Source organism: Pagrus major, chromosome 21 (assembly GCF_040436345.1).
Source record: "Pagrus major chromosome 21, Pma_NU_1.0".
Lineage (NCBI taxonomy): Eukaryota > Metazoa > Chordata > Actinopteri > Spariformes > Sparidae > Pagrus > Pagrus major.
Genome location: NC_133235.1, coordinates 5,385,156 through 5,406,587, shown reverse-complemented (window position 1 = coordinate 5,406,587; position 21,432 = coordinate 5,385,156). Strand labels below are relative to the sequence as shown.

Here is a 21,432-nt window from a genome sequence, read left to right as displayed (position 1 = left end):
TGAGAATGGCTGAGGTAGAGAAAGAGTGCATGGGGGCCAAAGGTAGAGGGGAGTTGTTGTCGACACCGGTTAGTTTTTGGTCTAACACGCTGGTGCTGAACTTGCGACCACTTGTGGTGCTCCATATGGTATTTATCAAATAACTATTAGCTAAACTGTAATTAACAATAATCTACCATTTATAACTGATGAGTGTGTTACCACAACCTACACTGGCTAGGAACGTGAGTTAACAATTAAAGAGCGAAAACCCAAAGGAAACCAATGCCATTTGGTCTCTTGTAGCTGAAACAGAAGTTTAAAAGGTGGACATAATCACAGCTGCAGTAAGCAGGGTGCCAGATGTTTCATTATTTCTTGCGTGGCACCTTGTCACCGAGCGGTACTTCATCCATCAGTTTCTGCAGAGACCACAGAGGGATGTTAGTGTCACTGTATCACAATAAATAAAATCACAGATTGGATACAATTTGAATTTAAATTATTCAATGTAATTTCATGCAGTGTGATATGCAGAATAAAGTTCACCTCCAGCAGCCTGCTGTAGTAGGTGAAGCCATCCTCTCCATCCCTGCGGGCGTCATCCACCTTGTACCTTCTGCAGGCCAGCAGCAGCTCATTGGAGCTGTAGAGGGGGGCGGGATCGATGGCGTGGCTGTTGATCAGGCTGACCAGGTACTCCCGGTAATGCTTCCTGGGAAACAGTACACCACCATGTAAGCATGATCACACACATTATTTTTCTATCTTTTCTATTGGTTATGATAACAACACATTACTTAACATCGTAGGGTGGAGATTAAGGATGCAGCGGTAAAACTGGTAATGGAATAACAAATCAGCATGGTACGCTTTCACTCGGCACGGCCTAAAGTGCCTGTGGCAAATGTTGTTCAGCTCAGCTAACGTTCACTTACAGTCCCTCCTCAAAACATTTGACTTTGATACGAAGCTGGGTCATCTCACTATCAGTCATAGGTACCAGTCACTGTCAGGTACCTATGGAATGCTTTTCCTTTTTTTTCTTAGTTCCTACAGGCAGTACTTTCTCTATGTCAAAATAATATTTGAGACATTTAACACATTAATGTCGGCCTAAAATTCAGATTCTTGCATTTTATACACCCGCAAAAACTCTACAAAAGTCCCTGGAAAGCTGGTGTTTTGAGCAAAAGGCAAGTGGAACTACAAGAGTATTACTGAATGAAGCATGACCACACAGAGGTGAGGAGTCTTAATTATGCTGGAGCTTAAGACTAATACTATTGCACATATTCAAAGGCTGCTTTAGACAAGAGTAAATAATAGTGAATAAAGCTATCATACTCGCAGAGTCCAGCATGTCCAGGTTGTGTCTGAGCTCCACAGGCTGAATCTGGCTGCTGCCCTCCTTCATCCTTCTGTTCTATCACTCCACACAGACCTGAAAAAAGAGGAGAAGATAAAGAAAGAGAGGCAAAGATCAGAAGGAAGAAAGGATAATAGGGACAAAAAAGAAAGTGTAAAAGTCTAAAGATCAAATGCCCTGGAAAGCATGTAATAATGACATTTTACACAGACTTGTATTTACTGTTAGGATGAAATTAAAATGAAATGTACTTGATCAAGAATAAAGAGCGAGGTATGTGACAGTTGTTAGGGTTTAAATATAAAGTCAGTAGAAAGTTCTGGCTTAACGTTTGACAATATCTCATTTAACAAGGTCTTTGAGCTAAATGCTAATGTAACATGTCAATGTCACAATGACGATACCAACATGCTGGTGCTAAGCATGTGTATGCTTATCATGCTCACCATCTTAGACTAGCATGTTACCATGCTAACATTTGGTAATTACTAGAGCATTGATAACAAAGTCCAGCTGAGGCTAATGAGAATACCATTAGCTTTGCAGGTATTTGATCACAAAGCAACATATTGGACAAATTCAAATGTTGACCTGTCACCTGATGGAGGCACTGGATGAAAAACGAAGAGAGTACCAGAGAAAATACCATTCCTCCTGACAGGACCATGAATCAGGCTGCACCTGAGATGGAAAGAAACTTTCCGACATGGCACTGCCACAGTTCTCTACCTCTGAAGGCGAGGTGTGTACAGCTCAGATGGGATTCATTAGGAAGGAAGGTTGTAGTGGGGAAATAAACATGTATTAAACACAACAAGTTCTATTTAACCCCCCTCTCTCTGTTGTCTGATGGTTTATATATATATTACTTGGGCGAGGTGATGGGAGCTTGTATTTAGTTTGTGTCACATGTTGTTCGTATGCACAGGAACAGTGGACAGCGGGTTTGGTTTGTATTCATGGAATGTGAATTTGAACTCGACCATCAAACAACTTTAATATCATCACAGACTGCAACTAACTTTTTGTTAAGTACACATATGACTGCAACTACCTCATTATTACTCCACCTCCTCCTGCTCCACCCTGAGCTGCTGCTGCGGCTGCTCCATCTCTCTCTTCATATAGATGTGTTGGACAAAATATTTGAAACACCTGAATGAAAAGTCTGCACACATTTAGAACTATAACTGTGGCCTACCTGTCTGTGTTCCAGGTGGGGGTTCAGTGTTGAAGGCGACTCCGTTATTCTGAGTCACAAAGAAGAGAAGACTCACATGAGACTGTTGATGGTGTTTCTGTGGTGGTGAAACACTGACCCAAACACAACATTACATAACACATGACAACAAAACCAAAAACACAACCACATTAAAGAACATAACAAATAAAAAAACACTATCGCAAAACAGGGCTACATTCCAGAAAGCAAGTTCAGTGAAAAGTGTGTTAACCCTGAGATGAGGGAAGCTTTGGGTCTTCACTGTGAATGTAACCTGCACGTGGCAACAGGCCTGGACGTTTTTTTTTTACAGCTTCAGAGTTTTGACCGCCGATCTTTTTAGAGTTATGGAATATTAAATCACCTTTGCTCAGCCTTCACCCCTTCTTACCCTTATGTGTGCATGAACTACAGGTTTTAAAATACAAAAATGTATCTTATTGGTATCGCCCAGGAGGAGCAGGTAATTATTATGTATCATATCGACTGAAAAATTCAATATAATGCATCCCTTAAGTGAGTTTTTTTTCTTTTTAAATATGCCATTACATTAAATCTGAACAAATATGTTTACAAAACAAAACACAAGAAAACATTGAATAGAATAACATTTTGAGAAAACACAACAACAATTTTCATTCATTTTTCATCAGAAATCCAAATTCCAATCACCTCAACAATACCGTTGTGGAGGCAGACATTTTTCTGTGTGTGTGTGTGTGTGTGTGTGTGTGCGCGCGCACCTGCAGTAAGGCCTGCAGTCTGGAAGGTTCCCAGTCTCTCAGATAGAAGAGGCAGTCTCTCGGATGATGGGCATGTAATCCAGACACACTGCACTCATCCACTGCACAGGTCTGACAGGAAGACAAGAGATGAGGAGACACCTGTCACCTGTTCAGGTATGTCAAATATTAATCACCTCTTCAGTCACCTTCACACCAAATGTGTTCAGTCAGGTAACATGTCATTCCAGGTGGCATAAAGTCATGATTAAACAAATTATTCTTAACTTGATGGTTATTGTTTCTGTAGAAATGTGTGTGTTCCTAGAAAAAAAGGTTCTTAAATCATTATGATGGGTTAGGAGATTAATGTTTTGGGAATGTTTCTAAATGGCGCGAGTGTCGCAGCCTCTTAGCTCGTTTAAAAGGTGGTGAATCGTCTCCAAACCAGTCCGTGATGATAGTGCTGTAAGGTGAGATTTTAGCAGCGAGTCCTCCACCTGTTGGGGTTTTTGAGCAGCTGAAGTCTCTCATAAAAACTTGAAGGTTTTTCCATTTTCTTGTCCTCGCTGACTGTCTGACTTACTAATCCAACCTTTGCTTAATTGACTGGCACTACTATGATCTGCTAGACATCTTGTTTTTTCTTGTTAGTTATGGCATTGTTTTGTTTGTATACTAAAGGGGACCCACTGAGCAGAAACATATCCAAAACAAGTCTTTGAAAAGACTTTTCAACGTTTACTATTGACCTTGGAACATTAGCCTACCTGATGAAGTTCGGATGACCAGAACATGGTATTCGATCAAGCTGATAAATAGCTCACTGGTTAACGTGCATGTCTCATGCAGGCTACTGAGATTGAGGCTCAGGGTTTGAATCCATCTTGTAGCTTTTGCTGAATGGAGTCAAATTTAAACTTTAATTTTGAACCACAAGAAGTTCTTCAGACTTTTGTAACTGAAGTTGAAATGATGTCTAAAAATACATTGTACAAACATTGTCATTTTGAACGCTGTAAGGATGTCACTTGGACATCACTAGTGAATGTTGAAAAGAGGTCTAAAACAGATGTCAAAAAACATTCATCCTGTTCTCCAGTGGAAGTCTTTTCTAAGTCGTCAAAGATGTTGAACTGACGTCTTTTGGATGGGTTTCTGCTCAGTGAGGAGGTGTGTGTGAAGTGACCTAGGGTTTTCCAGCAGAACATTGCATTGTGAGGAGATGATTAATGTTATTCACTTCACCTGTCAGTGGTGACGTTGTGGCTGATGGGAGTATATATTCATTTTCCAGTGCATACAACAGTCTATGTTGAAAAAACAAATGTATCTGGGTACAGTGATATGTGGACCAGCATTTCATCTAATATTTTGCTAATATGTACCATTGTATTTACTATTTAGATGATTACACCATGAAAATATGACACAGGACTTCAGTGTGTGTCAGACTTACAGTGTGGAAAGGGTTGTTGCAGCCACTGCAGAACTGGTAACGACACTGTGAACAGCAGAAATGCATGCAGCCTCCTTTAGACAGCGCGTACTGAAAGCGACAGTTAGGACAGGCTGCAGGGAGGAGGGAGACAGGCAGGGTGTGAATGGTGAAGAAAGACAAAGAGGAAATGGAGGAGAGAGGCAGTGTCAGTACATTAAGGTTGATTCATCGACTCTTTTGTACACAGATGATCACTGGACTCGTGTTGCATCCTTGTGCCTGCTGTGGGGAGGCAGATAGATTGTAGGCTGAACACGTGCCTGAACACCACCTGATGGAGAACCTGCAGGAGCTGCTGGCCACTGATATATTTCAAATATGTGGCATATTTGACAAGAAGTGCAGCACAGCCATAGTGCCAATCCTGGTACAGCAATAAAAATACAGTAAAAAAACCAATATGACTGATATTAAAATAAAATCACTAAGAAAGCACATTCTCATCTTAACTCTTATCAACTAAACCTGTTTCTTTGAAAAGTATTGATTAAAGCTGACTAAAGCTTATAGGCCTATGAGCATGATTTGTGACATCACAAATGTTTCGAAGCCAACCCTGGTCCAATACTCAGCAGACACAAGTGTGATGTGGAAACTTGAAGCCTCCAGCGCACATGAATGTACAGTGAAGTAGGAGACATGCTGTGTCCAGCAGTTAAACGTGACAGCCGTTTGTTTGTGTTTCTTTTTAAAGCCTTTAAGGGCAACATGCCACCATACATCAGCTCTTTATTAAACTGCTCACAGACTATATTCAACACGCTCTAGTGATCGTATAATGCTCCAAGTTCCCCGGTTAAAAACTAAATTTGGAAAAACTTCTTTCAGTGTCAGTGCTCAATACACTGGGAACATACATTTAAACTTGATACAGTTATACCTATAGGTCAGTTTAAGACTTTGATTTCAAACGACTCAGCATTTGAATGTAACTGTTTTTAACTACGTGCTGTCCTGGTTGTCTGCCATTTATCTTTAATGCACCTCAGCTTTATTTGTGTTTTGTCATGTTCATTTGCAGTTTCTTATCATTTTCAAGCACTTTTTTCCATTTTATTTGTATTTGTATTATGTCTATATTGCTTCTTATCTGTTATCATTTTTATGTACCCATTCTGTTTATTCGCTCTGTGACTATGTTTGTTGGATCATTTTTGCACCTATCCTGTTTTTTTATTTGTGCTCTCGACATCATTGAAAATGAGGGCTTTTTCGAGATCTAAATAAAGGTTGAATGTATGAATGAATGAATAAATGTGTGAAATGATTTTCATATATTCTGGAATTTTTAATGAGGGAGAAGGAGGTGCCATTTTAAGGATTTTAATGTCCTAATTAAAATGTGTTTTGTAATGCAAAAACCATGTCACAGACACATTAGTTCATGTTTATTCATTCACTGCTACATCTGAATACAAATCATCTTAGAAATAGATTCCAATAGCAATAGGGCTTTTCTTTCAGCATCTCCAGCTAATGTTGATACAATAAGTCTATAATCTAATTTGTTAAAGGGGCACTATTTAGTTTTGGAGAAGAAATTCAAACTTTCAAAATTTGAATATTTACAATATTAATGAGGTAATAATGCAAACTATTTTTTCTCAGAGGAAAATAAGGTCCCAGAACACTGTTTGAAGCTAGAAAGGTGGCAGGGTCCGCCACATATAAACAAAGTAAAACATAAAGTGTGTTGTCCATGAAAACAAAGAGAGTTTGTTTATTTAGTTTGTTTAGGCAGAAAAAAATCAGCCAATGAAAATGTTTCTCTGCTCATTAACATTTCTGTCCCAAAACTACAGAGTGCTCCTTTAATGCATATTTTGACACATTTAAAATATTAAACAATTGTACATTTTGCTTTTCATGTGTGCAGTGGGTCAGTCAATTACATGTCAGTTCAGTATAACACAACACAATAACATAACTTTATTTTCAATGTATTTGAGTTAAGAGTGTGGGACAGTGTAGTGATGGGGCTGTACTGCCTTGGGAGTTATGGTTATGCTTAATTAGCTATGAATTTGGGCTGGACGATATAGTGTTGTCCAACACCCAGCCGCTTACAAGCTGTTTTCTTATTCAAAAATGATAGATCTATCATTCACCCTGAGCTAAAGTACACTATGCAAACTACATGTTACCTTCAACAGCTGCTAGAAAATAATACAGTAAAATGTGTGTGTGTGTGCTTACTAATGCCGTTGTCTCTGAGGTATCCCGCCAGGCCCTGTCTTTGATACTCCGGATCATTCTCCCTCTTCCATGACTGGTACTGTTCACAGGACAGACCTGCATGCTGAGACTCCCACTGAAGATACAACAGTGAAACATGACACTGTACAGTTATACTGCTGACCACCAGTCCATTCCCTGATGAAACCAAGCTTTAAAGGAGATTATAGGGATTTAAAGAGAACTCAATTTTCAGTTTCAGCTCAGTTAAATGGCTCACTATGCGAAACATTACAACTTTTTATAACAATCTGTTCAGTTAACTAAAAATTTAAGTTACAAAAAGGGCAGAAACAATATGATTTGTGAGAAACCAAATACAGAAGGCACAACAGAGAGGGACACAGATTACTTACAGGCTTTTTACACTGAGCACAGAAACTGTTGCGGCACTGGAAACATGTGACCTTCAGCTGGTCTCCATCATAGATAAACCCATATGAACACTGAGGAGAGGAGAGAAGAGGAGAGGAATCAGGAGGAAATTAGGTAAAAACTTTGCATTTACTTAAAAGTGGTACTTTATGAAATTTGTTCGACATCTTTTTTTGTGCCTAAATCAAGAGTGACTCGTTGTGTACTTACATGACAGCACCAGAGGAACTTGGGGTCCTTGATCAGAGCCTGTTCCGTCAGCTTCTTATGGAACAGCTCATAGACTTCTGACTCCAGACATTCTCGCAGCTGAAGAACATTATACAATTGAAAAGCTGGAAATCAATGCCTAAAAGGTAGCAAGCACCGGGTCAGTGTAGACATGTACACATATTTCATCGTAGATGGTCTGAGACATGCAAAAACACAGGAAAAGAAAACCGCTATGGTCCTTTAAAACGGCTTTATTTAAGAATTTTAGCTGAAAACACAAAAATACATTAAAATTAACAGCAGAATGTGAAAAAATAGCAGGTTTGAAATTATGATGTCTATGTATTGTGTTTAAGAGATATCTACTAAGGTTAGCATGCTAACCAGCTAGCCACTGCCCCTCGCGGTCCAAAGCTCCAAAAATTTGGAAAGTCTAGAAGAACTGCACAATTAAATGATTTTATCTCCATTAAAGTTAGCCAGGCGCTAAACTGGAAGTTAGCCAGCTCCGTCAGCTGAAGTCTCTAGTGCACACGCTCTATGGGCTGCACAACGCCGATGATCTGGGTATTTATATACTTTTTTGGCTTCAGAGCGCCACTGAGTAGCTTTTATAGGAATGAATGGGATGCCATCTCCAACTCTATATCCAGTTTTCTTGGTACATTCATGGTCTGAACTGGCTAACTGAGCTAACTGGCAAAGGGAGGCTACAGTTAGCAGCAGTTAACGGTTACTCTGGTGATATGCTGCCTCCTAATTGTTTTGAGCAATAATATGTTGGGTGGCCAATTCTCACATACTGCACCTTTATTACTGACATAAAATAGGAGTTATTGGCAGACGAAATCGGAGACTGTCCAAATCTATATCACTGCAGCAGCTCGGTCACTAACAACAGCAAGAATTGTGGACTAAAACCAATGGATTCCAATAGAATGAATGGATGAATGAATGGTGAGTCTCACTCCCTCATTCCTTCCTCTCTTCATCTGCTTCCCTACCTGGATGTCCAGAGTGGAGAAGTAGCTGTTGAGGTGTTCAGGGTCGTTGATGTCAGGCTCCCAGCAGACTGGACACACCATGTCTCTAATGTGTTTGTCCCTCACAGCGATGGTGAAGTGCTGCTGGAAACAGCCACAACAAACTGAACACTGGCACGACGTCAGCGACTGCATCTGAGAGAGAAGAGAGGGCGACAAAGGAAGAAATGACTCAAGATGTGCTTCAAAGTTGCAAAGCTCTTAGAAACATTCTCTGTGTCTGTACCTTGCTGTGGGGGAAGACAGAAAGGCAGATGGGACACTCTTTAGCCAGCACTCTCTTGATGAACTCCCTGTCATGGGACTCTCGTACAGCCTGCACTACGTCTTCCAGTGAGTAGGGGGCGCTGTGCTCCAGAAGCAGAGACAATGCCAGCTCACAGCGACCCCAGCTAGGAAGATCGTACACTGCCAGTAACCTCCGACATATGCGCTGGAAAAAAGGAAATAATTATGTTCAGACTTCACAGATCCTGCCAGCTATTCCAGTCACTCCTTATGATCGATACGTTTCCTCATTTAAGCTGCACTGATTGATCGATCAGTCCCAGAACTGCACTGGACAACAACAAGTTTTTATGTTGTATAATTTCTTTGGCCACCTGATGAATTTAAGCCCAATATTCATTCTCTTCTGTGACTCTTTGGTTGCTAAATGCTCCACTATGTTTACCAGCTCGTCTCTAACTTTGTCTGCGTGCTGTTTGGTGCTGTGCAGGTAGTGGACACTGCTGGACACAAGGCTGATGAGAATTCATTTTACAGTTCTAGAAAACCAAAACCTTGTCGTAAATAATGGAACTGAGAGGAACAGAGTTCATGATGGTTCTCTGTGGTTACATAAAGCACACTGTAATCTGATCCTTTCTAAAAATCTAACTATCATTCAGTGCAGCTTTAACAGTCAGATATAAAGGCATCATATTCCTTAAAACCAGGAAACAGTTGAAATACACCTTTATGATTTCAGCAAGAATGATTAATGTGTTTCTGTTATCATAGAAGTTTACTTGTTTATTGACTTATTTTTAAAATCTATAAAAACAACTGAAAAAAGCTCGTCCAGCGTCCTCAGAAGTCCTGAAATCCCAAACTGATTTGAAAAGATGTTAACTAGACCCTTGGCATCTTATTAACGTCTTGTGCACCCACCCTGCCTGGCTGGGGTGCGCACTAGCGTTTTGTTCCCATCTATTTCAGTTGTTTGGCAGAATTCTGCAGCGCTGTTCTGCTGAAGCTCCAGACATGTTTTGTGGACAACTTGTGGAAACTTCACTCGACTTTTTTCAGCATGGGGATAAGAGGTAATGAGGGTATTTCCTTTTTTGGGTGAACTATTCCTTTAATGTGGGGACATGAGGGGGGGCAGGATGAGCAACTAAAGAAAATGATGATGACTGATTGAATGAATGATTAAATACTGTGATAACAGAACTGAGGTGGCTATGCATGTAACAGTGACTGCTGCCAGGCCTGGTCTCACCTGTTTGTCAGGGTGATGGATGTCTACAGGAGGCTCTGGTTTGTCACTCCAAATACGCTTGTGGAAAGCTTCCAGAAGTGGTCGCTGTAGCAGGGCCAGGGCCCCTCTCACCTCACCACCACTCTGCCTTAAAACCTCATGACAGCGAGCCTCGTCGCTGAAGCCCAGTGCACGCAGCTCCTTTACCTGAGACAGGAGGGTGAACAAAAAATAATAACAGCTCTTGACAAAAGGAAGACTGACGGCACATCGCTGTACATCTATAAACAGTTTATGCAGAAATATCTGTCACCTTGGCGAGTCTGTCCCTCAGAGCTTGTCTGGCAGCTCTCTCAGTGTCGCCCCCTGCTGTCAGCCAGGCCTGTTTGGCCTCTGCTCTCGACAACTGGACCACACTGTCTGTGTCTGCAGGGTCCACTTCTTTCCCAGCATCCTCCGCAGGAGCTTCGCCTGTGCTGCTCTGTGTCAGAGGGGGGGCCTGTCACTAACAGAAAACACTACTGACAGTGGCGTGATCTATCTGTCAGGATCAAATACTGAGAGAAGCATACTGACTGTGTGCTCTGCTGTGGTCTGATCAGAAACAGACTGAAGAGAGGATGTTGCCACTGACATCCTGATCTGGTCTAACAGCAGAGGAAGCTCCGTCTTTAACCACTTGCAGGGCAGGATGCTGCTGTCCCCCGCTACCCTCATTCTTGTGTACACCTCCTCTGGACTCACTCCTTTCTTCTCCCCATCCTGACACACACATAAAGGACACGTTTGGGAAAGAATGAGAGAGTATAGACAAGAAATGTAGTCTAGATCCAAGGACAATGACAGGTGATGAAAGCGACTTGCTCTAATCAGTTGAATTAGCTTCAGCCCCTCCTCCTTCATCAGCTTCTGCCTCCAGGAGTCGAGGTCTTCAGAGGCCGGCTCTTTGGATTTAATTGGTAGGGCGGGGACCCGTCTGACAGGAGAGGGGGGACGTAGCTTCGCAGGCAGGGCTGCGGGCTCTGGACGAGCCAGGTCGCACATCTCACACACTGTAGCAGGAGAGTAGTTCAGGTAGGTGCAGAACTGACACACCCACTTGGCAGAGAGACACAGAGACAGTGACAGAGAGAGAGAGTCACTCACTATACAAAAGACAAACATTGCTGTATTAACTGCACACTCTGATCTATAATCAGTCTTAGTCACAAGTCACTTAAGTTATAACAAGGTGTGTGACTGAACAAATAATCTTGACTGACTCTTCAAACTACAACACCATCACAAGCTCACACACAGCGAGGAAGCACAAGCCAAAACATGATCTATCCTCAACCCAACCACACTATGAGCACAGTGTTGTAACAACATAAAATAAGAAAACTTAACCTAAAGAAACATAAAGTGGCATTTTTGAAAAGTTGAAAACAGATTTATGTCCCCACAATGTGAGTAATACACATCCCCAAACACACACACACACAACAAAAAAACAAAAGACAGTAACTGACCTGGCTGTCAGGGTCACCGGGCATGCCCAGTACTGGTGCTGGTGGTCTGGGGGGGTTGACGGGTGGGTGTGACGGGGTCACTGGAGGTCGTGTGGCCAAACGAGGTCTTTCACACACCTCACACAGAATACTGCTGGCTGCATTAACCATAGTGCAACTCTTACACTGCCACTCTGATAAGGACACATTAAAATACACACACATTAAAATACACACACACACACACACACTCACACACACTCACACAGTACCACTGTTTTGTTCCAGGAGTATCAGGACATTGGTAAGACAATGGCACAGTTAAGGAAGATCAAGAGTCAATTTTAAAATAAAGACTGGTTGGTCGTGTTATTTTCTCTCCAGAAAAAGGGGCTGTGTTTGTGTACTGTGAGGGTTTTTTCCCACTATTTGTCTGCAGATGACAATAAGTGATGAGCCTCATGAAAATATTACTGTTTCTACTATTTGTGGTTGGCCTGAATATTTTTTAAATCTGAAAAGCATGTCTGGATGCTGGCACACCCACATTATACGCCCAAACATACTCAGGTACAGTGTAATTATTACTTACAAAAATGAAGTTACAAACAGCATTGAAATGATCATGATATACTGAATACACTGCAAACTTCAATGAAGACACAATGAATTTTTTTAAGTCAGAAAATCTAACAACTTTCTCCAATGTGACAGCAGGAGCGGTAAGTGAATGAAAGATGCCATAGATTGATTTGATCTCAGTTTGTATGTCATGGAGGAAACTATTCAGTAGTAGAATAAAGAAGGTGGGGTTACTGGAGCTGTGGGACGCAACAACTGACAACACAGACCAGTGATGGTGGCAGGCTGCGATTCATCGGCTTTCGAGCTGATTGATTCCATGCGAGGGCGCTCACACTGCTCACACAGCACATCCTGGACAGAGTTGACTTTAGTGCAGTGAAGGCAACGCCAGGTGGAAGAACTGAAACAGCGGGACAGGCACTGTTATACTATTGTATACATCCATACATAATGATGTTTAACACATACCTCTCATCCTCATACTAGCACTCAGTTCTTACACTTTGACTTGACTCAGCCTTTATTCAGACGAGAATGCAAAGCAGCACATGCATTTAATTCATTCAGTCATCAATTCTGCACTAAAGTAATCAGTCAAACGAAACCTTTTGTTATCTTCAGGGAAACTATAACGACAGATCTACACCCAAACACAGGTGAGGAAAGAGGGCAGCTGAGCAGAAAGTACAGTCACCAACACATACACCTGCTGACACCTTTTATCCCAACAGATACTGAATGAATCCTGAAGTGAACAGTCTCTGATTGATATTTACTGACAAGTAGGCCAAACTGGCACCAGCTGTGGATAAAAGGAATCAGAGTATTCTCAGTTTATATTGCCAGAACTATTGATCCTGACCTGTGACTGCTCCTGTTTTGGGATGATGATGATGATGATGATGATGTGACAGCTGTTCTACGGTGGTTGGCCCTCTCAGGGTAGGAGTGGTACAGTCTGTCACATTCAGAGCAGAGCCCCTGGAGGCAGGTGAGGCAGTGGGCCGAGATACGGAATATTTCACAGATAGTGCAGTTCTCTGAAACAGAGATATGAAGACCCTGTATTAAAGTGTCAGGTCATACTCTGCTAGAATCTGTTCCACAAATCCACAGTACAATTTTTGTTAGCAACTATAACCCTATTATTTGCTGTGCCATAAAAAGTCAATACACCACAATTGTGTATGCTTGCAGACAAATATATCTGCAGTACATAATTGCCTGTAGTATGTAGCATGTGAGTATAACAGGCCAGGTTGCTGGATGGAGGTGTAGTCAGGAGGCTGACTAAGGCCCAATACCAAGGAATAAGCAAGGGTTTGACCCCTACTCTCATTATGGAGTGAACCCCTTGCTCCTTAGAACAGAGTTACAAGGGGCAGTGGTTGAAATCTCCCCCTATAAAATGGAACAGCCCTTCAAGACCCTCATACATCATCAGCTGACATCGATGGTCTTTACGTTACGACCAGATATTTATTTTAAACATGGTGTCTTTCGCTGTGGTGATTTCTCTTGTGTTAGTGTGGCAATCCTGGTGTTATCACAATGCCATGTGCCATTTATCTGATGGAGGTAGAAAAGAATTGATGCTCACAATTCATTCACAACTTCACGCTATCAATCAAGCCATCAAATAAAAAATAACACCGCTTCATTACTGGCCGCTGACGTTAGCAGTGCTTTATAGGCTATCATTAGCAACCTGTGCTCCTACCCTGCCATTCTGCACTGATATAAGACGATGACAAGTGCAGCAACTTCACTGCTGGACTTCAGTTATATTTCAGGCATCATGTTCCATCAAAGGGGAGCACGCGACATTAAAACACATCAAAATGTGCTACTGTCATGCACAAATCACCAATAACAACATGTCGTTAGTGAGCTAGCTAGTTAGCTACTGAGACATCGGCAAACTGGTTGCAATTGTTTGATGCTTGTTATATAGAGAAGGTCCATAATATAATGAAACGGCAGAGAGTTCTTATAACCCTTGGTTTGAAGTGTGCACCTGAAAAACCTGTCTGGTGGGCCATGCAGCCCTAACACGTCACCCTACCCCTTTATCCCAACAAGCACCCTACACTTAGATGTGTACGTGCAAAACAGAGGTGTAGGGCTAAGTGGTAGGTGCAGGTGATGTATTGGGATTGGGCCTAATCATTGTAGGTAGGTTCTCAGTTCTCAGTGTTGTTGATATTGTATATTAGATATTAAGGCTTCTACTAAGCAGCTGCTGGATGGTTGCTATAGTCTACGAGGCCTCACCTGGGTGCTTGTTTGAGGAGGTGGAAAAGACCTGAATGGACCTTATACTTTGGTGTTGGGAGGACAGGGAGTGACCATGGCTGCTCTCCCTGGATGAGCGATGGTGGAGGGGGAAGGCTAGAGACCTGGTCTGACCATCCGAGTGGCATGAAGAGGAGTAAGCGTGAAAGACCACAGCATCAGTGTTGAGACCCACATCCTAATAAGAGAGAAGAATTGGCACAAGGTTAATTATGAACTTCAAAATAAGAGATGGTTTACTCAGTGCAATGTAATAATAATACAAACATTTCTCCCACCCACCCATAGTACCAGGATAACAAAAGGGGGATAATAAAGGGTGCATAATTCTAAGACTGGTCTCAGATCTCACTACCTGCACCAAGGAGGTTATGATTCTACCCCTTCTCTTATACTGGTCGGTTGGTTTGTCGGCAGGTTTGCACAAAAATTACTGAATGGGTTTCCATGCAACTTGGATGGAGGACGTCCATGGCAGCCCAGAATAGACCTTGTTAACTTTTGGTGTGGATCTGGATAAAAGGACGATTACAGGACTTCTTCCTCACTTTCTTTAATATTGAGAGAAGGGTTGTTTGTTATGGAGGCAGAACAGTGAATTTTGGCATTGAAAATAAAATTTGTCTTTGAAAACAAAACCTGTACTGACAAAGGAAACATTGGCATTGAAACACATATTAAGCACTGTAAAAAGTTACATTGAAAAATCAAACACAGACATTAATGTTATTTCATCAGATTTCTATATTTTGGGGGATTTTGATGTGTTTTTCAAATAATCAATCTTCTGATTTTTTTCTCCGTGTCTCTCTTTTTACAGTTACAGGATTTTTTACCAGGTCAGTATTTTTTCAGAGTCACTGATTTTCAGTTACAAGGGCAGGCATGCTAGGGTCAGAAATCCTGATTATTATGTGGGTATGCAAATCACATTCTCCTTGCCCCTCCCCTCAAACCCCTCCCCTCCACGCCAAAATGGTGACAGAAAGTTGAAACTGAAAACCAGTGACACTGAAAAAGTACTGACTTGGTAAAAAGTCCTGTCACTGAAAATAGACAGACATGAAGAAAAAAATCAGAAGATTGTCATTGAAAAACATATCGATTCAGTGTTGATGTACCCAGTCGTTATCAGTGTATTATTTCAATTAAACATGCGACTGAAGGGATGAGAGATATGACAGAGGTATGATGGACTCTACCTTGTGTCTCAGTGTCGGAATGATTCTCTCATAAAACTCAGGGTGGGGATGAGCCTCCTGTGGAAAAGGAGAAATAACATTAATGCTTTTAACCCCCCCAAGAAAACACACAGAAATGCACACTGACATTGTGAATGCTCATGTCATTGCTGCAAACAGAATATGCAATGGATTATTTTCATCAAAAATCATTTAAGTGCAAGTACTGTAGCTGGTAAAAATGCAGAAATTACACACACACACACACACACACACACACACACACACACACACACACACACACACACACACACACACACACACACCTTGATAAGCATTTCTAGTTCCATCCTCAGGCTCATCACTTCTAGGGTTACTGCAGCCACACGGCCCACATCAGGATCCATGATGTCGTCAGGGAAGCTGAGTCCATCTGGCTGCTGATTGGAGTAACCATAGAGACAGAGCACTGCTCGTCCTCCCTGGAAGCGTATAGCACAAACGGGATGTAATGTGAACTAATCTTTTTTCTATTCATGTTCCCAAACAGTTGAGTCTGAAATGAGACAATCCGAGGTTCTTTACTAAAGAAGAACAGGTTGGTGGGTGTCCTTTCAGTCCACTTCCATCAAAGTGGACTAACCTGACCTACACAACTACGTTATTGATTTTCAGGTGTCCATTTATTTTTGTCATCTGTCACTTTTTTGCCTTAAGATACTTTATTTAGCAGTTTTGGTATTGTCTGTTTGCTGTTTAGTCTCTATTTTGATAGCGGTTTGTGCTTACGTGACAGTTTACTATGAGCCTAAAGGAGACGAACAAAGAGCGCGTTACGTTACATTATGCTGCTTACAAGGTTCATTATTAGAAGGCAGGGTCAGCACAATTTATGTCAATTAGTAACATTTAAATACCTTGATCCGGGCGGTCTTTTGATTGGACAGACTGTTAAACCAAACACCGTTCTAAAAGAAGGTGTTTTATGGTATTTTTTCACAGTAACAACTGTAGTAACACCATCACAAAGACTCTTTTATGATTTGCCTCGAGCTATAGCCGCAAGCGCACATGTCATTTACTGAGTAACTTCATTAACTAACCTGTGATGGAGCGTTTGGCACAGATGAACACGTATTGACTGGTCAGGTCCCAAAGTTTATCATTTTCATCCTCCCTTGTAACTTAAGATAACATTCAGGGCTGCTCACCAAAAGAATAATGACTGCACTGTGCCAAATGGAAGAATCAGTCAGAACAATGAACATGCTAATATCTCTGCTATGTGAATATTTAATTATTTACTAAAACCACAGAAAACAATATGCACACTATAACACAGTGGTGATCAATAACACTCAACAATTTAGGAATATAGGCACTCAGTCATCGGTTACTTGTCTCCTCTATTTGTTAAGGTTTGTCTGTTTTTGCTACCTGGATAGCATCCACAGTGGCCCTGAACACCGGGTTGTTGTGCTTCACGGTCCTCCAGTACTTTGGCCTGTTGGGGTTTGTCAAGTTACAGCCATACTTTTCCAGGATATTCAGTGCTGTAGACAGGCGCTGGAGAGATGCAAGGGTCTTAAGAAAAAGCAGAGGAAACAGGACATTTGGCCTCAAGTCAGATAGTTTTACGGTTGAGTCTGTGCAATGTGAAATAGAAACCTCAAATTAATCTTTCTGTTCAGCCGTTTCTTCCAACTCAGTTGGCTTTTGGTCTAAAGGCTGATTATTAAAAATATTGTCAACATTCAAATTTAAAATAAATTATTTCCTATTCCTATTATCCTATTATTCTATTCTTCCTTTTACTGTATCTTCTCCACTGACCAATCAAGAACCAGCACCAACTGAGCACCGGTCCTAGATATAAAGCCATTATCAGTGAAGGCACACTTTGATCGATTGGTCTCAATTTTCATAGGCTCCTTTATGAAATAGGTCTTTACCCAGACTAGTGGCAGAGCTGTAACAGAAATACACTGTTACCACAGCAGTAATCAATATGTACTGTAAGTGTTAGCCAGGTGTTACCTACAATCCCAATTTACCCAACGTGGTCTCTGTCTGGATGAGTGTTATATACTGTAGGCACTTCCTAGTGCAAATATTGTATGTGCACAGGTTCTCTCTCACCTCCTTCCTGTTACTGCCGAAGCTGTTTTCTATGACCATGGTCTCTGCAGTGATGTGATGGTACTTGGAGCAGGGCGGTAAAGGTAGATTAGACATAGAGATTACCCCTGCCCGCACCTCCACCACCCTACCACCAGAGTACAGACACACTTCAGCCCGACTCCGCACCTCCTGCAGCTGCTCAGACAGAGATGGCATTCTCTACACACACACACACACACACACACACACACACACACACACACACACACACGCACACACACACAGAAAGAGAGAGTTAGTGACTGACATTCATGTGTAATTACTTTACATTTACAGTAAGTCTCACACATTTATAAAGAATGATACTATCCTGACATCAGGGCGATGAGAATTCCCTCAGAGTTTGGTCTTCCTGTCTCATATGGCTCTATACTATGTGCACAGACACAGAGAGCAGCTCTGTGGGGCTGTAATGAGGCACAGCGATGCTTTGAGCTTCATGAAAACATCAGCAATCTAACATGCTCACAGTAACAGTGCCAACATACAGATTTAATGTTGACCATTTTAAAAATCTAATTTTCGTGTGTAAGCATGCTTACAATTACAAATGACTGCGGAATACAACTGATGCTGCAGACTGATAGGAGTGTTATTAGTTTTGCTGACATGTGACATCGCTGGCTGTGTGCTGGGTACCAGATGTGTTAGCATTATTCTTTTTTACTTTTTCTTTAATCAGATGTTTCTTTACGGCTGCAACTTATAGATATTTGTTTAAAAAATACTTCTAAAAAAAAATACTACTGATTTCTTCATACATTCATTTTTTTGTCTATAAAGTGCAAAAATTATGCAAACTGCAATATCCAAGAGCCCGAGGTGAATCCCATGTGAAAATATAGGTGGTTATGTTTAAATAGAAAACAATGAGACACTGTCTTTCTTTTACCTCATAAACATATCATTCCAAATAGAATCAAAGAGTTTCTATTCAGTTTAAATTCAAATAGTAACTATCCAACTGAAGCTAATATCTGGTGTTTCTCTCTCTTCTTGTGATAATGAGGGGAAACTATTGAGCTTGTGTTTGTAGACTGTTTCCATGATTCTTCCTTTTGGTTTGATTTACAGAAGAAACTTTCAAAAAAGTCTAAAAAGATGTAATACCAACCATTTTTTTGTATCAGTTCCAATATCTTGGCAGATAAAATGTACATTATCAACTTAATTAATATCTTAGCAAAATGTTATCTTCACAAAATGACATGGCTTAAAAAGAAAACCCTCCTTTTAGATTCTAAAAATCCTAACTTGGCATAAACTGTTAGCTTATTTGGACAATTTCAAATGTATTCCACTTGTTTAGCAGACCCCGAAAGCTTTTTAAAAAAAATGTATTCTTTGTATTTTCGTTCTTTTCCTTACAATTTGTTATTTGTTGTACTTATGTTAATTTTTTTAATACTGTGAAGTACTGCAGCCGTTATGGGGAATAACTGTCTGCCTAATGTTTGCTGTACTCATTAAATGAACAACATTAACTTTTATCATTAAAGTTTACAAAAAAAAAACGTCAACACTCATTTCTCTTAAACATTTCTGACTAAATCTGATTCACAGACCTTTTTCACAGCGGGCATTTTAACTTGTCATAGCAGGAGAGGCACAGGTGGAGCACAACACATGATGGCTTAGTCTCAGCAACTGCAGCAATTCAAAAAGTTATTAGTTGCAACTGTGTTTGACGGGCAAAACGTCTGTAATGAAAGTTCATTCACTTCCTTCCACATTCCCCATGTGGCTGATGGGGGCCTACATCACATCCAGTCAGCAGCAGGTAAGTAACACAGTACATTTATTCAAACACTGAACTTGTGTACAGTTTTGGTGGGAATATGCTTCTGGTCCACATGTCAGAGGTAAGTACATATCTTTGCAGCTTACATTTAGGTTCATAACCCATCAGCTAACATTAGCATTTAAAACCACTTAACGTTTGATACAGTCAGTGCATTTCCAAGATATGTGCGTTGATATTTTAGAATCAAATGACGCCTTTCTCGTGTCATGTGACATAATCTAATGGTAGTGTTAAAAGTAGTGGGTTGTAAAAAGGTCATACTTGAGTAAATTTACTCAAGTATCTTTAAATTGATTGTGTGTTAAAATATTACTTGGTGAAGGTGAAAGTACAACGTTAGTACTTGAGAGTAAAAGTCTTAAGGTATCTCATATTAAAGTATCTGATACCAAAACATACGTACCTAAAATAATACTCTGGCAAGAAATGTACTCAAGTATCAAAGTGCAAGTATGTATTTAGTGTATAGCCTACCATGGGTTGAAAGATTAAATGTCCTTCTCTGGCTCTGATGCAGATTGCAAACTGCAAAGTCACTAGTAACTCATTTATCAAATGCATGTAGCGGAATAAAAAGTCCATTTTAGCCTCCAAAATGCAGTAGAGTGGAAGTACCTCAAAACTGTCATGGTGTAGAGTACTTGGGTAAATGTACATACATTCCATCAGTGACAATGTTGCTTTGTACTGAAGTGTACAGGATCAAGGCTCAGGCAGCCCCTGGACCAGCTCCACTGCTCATTACATGTGCAGTAGTGCTGCAAGATGGGAATGGATGAGTTCTTCAGTGCAGTCTTTTATTTTGATAGGCTTTAAGATTCATTTGACCGAACTGATGACAGCAACTGTGCCACACTGTAACATTATCATAGAACATGTAGATGTCATGTTATTGTGTTGTGCAGCAGGTCCAGTGAGCAGATCTATCGCTCAGATGCTTCTGAAACAATGCAGATATCAAGCTGCACATGTAAACCCATCACACACAGCCACACGTCTTCCAGCTGCAAATCACCGGGTCGCCTGTCGATGTAACAGAGTGCGGTCATTGCTCGTGTGTGTTGCCTACCTCTGGTCCACAGGAACACGGCAGTGATCGGCTCTGCTCCTCGCTCCTCCAGCAGCAGCGGCAGCAGCAGCGGCAGCACGCTGATCGGTCACACCAGGCTGCGGCTGCGACGACGCACAGTCACGCTCTGTCCGGTAACATGATGTGGTGGTCAGCGTCACAGCACTAATCTATCTGTGTACCAGTTAGTGGGACGTAATGCGACCACTACATGGTGCTGAACACTGTCCAGTGTAGGCTACAGTCCCAGCAGAACACAGCGGGCTCTGAGGCTCCAGCAAAACATGGACGGAGCAGGTGACGTCACTCAAAGGTTCCTGAACGGATGCGTTACGGCGGAGTCATTTCTGCTCATGTACCCTGAATGTAGCACACCGTGAATGTAACACACCGGCCATAACATGCCTACCTGTCAATCATTTATAGATACGCTATTCAAAATGACTTATGGGTTATGGGTTGATATATGCATGTGGATGGATATGCGATGAAATGTGTCGATTGTTTTTCACAATACACACACACACACACACACACACGCACACACATCCCACCGTCCCTCACTCATTCTGAGTAGTGTGTTGAAACGCACATTTGTGATACAGTTATGTTACAGTTTGACATTAAAAGATCGATTTTTTCTTTTTATACCAGAGACATGAAATGAAATCTTCCTTCCCATATCCCTACCGTATTTAAAATATGA

General features: G+C 41.2%; 1 protein-coding gene across 1 annotated transcript; it reads right to left on the bottom strand.

The window, feature by feature from the left end:
- Window positions 1-200: 200 nt before the first annotated feature.
- Window positions 201-20,788, bottom strand: rnf31 (ring finger protein 31). The gene is made up of 24 exons (XM_073491793.1): window positions 20,727-20,788; window positions 17,812-18,010; window positions 17,110-17,256; window positions 15,999-16,154; window positions 15,694-15,750; window positions 14,471-14,669; window positions 13,059-13,236; window positions 12,463-12,596; window positions 11,633-11,805; window positions 10,986-11,219; window positions 10,698-10,883; window positions 10,435-10,602; window positions 10,143-10,328; window positions 8,886-9,092; window positions 8,621-8,794; window positions 7,614-7,712; window positions 7,385-7,474; window positions 6,990-7,104; window positions 4,752-4,864; window positions 3,314-3,424; window positions 2,550-2,598; window positions 1,327-1,423; window positions 529-694; window positions 201-401 (listed from the first exon to the last, which is right to left on the bottom strand). Exons 2-24 carry the CDS (start codon window positions 18,007-18,009, stop codon window positions 351-353), a joined length of 3,288 nt encoding a protein of 1,095 aa, XP_073347894.1. The 5' UTR covers window position 18,010; window positions 20,727-20,788; the 3' UTR covers window positions 201-350.
- Between the last annotated feature and the right edge of the window lie 644 nt (window positions 20,789-21,432).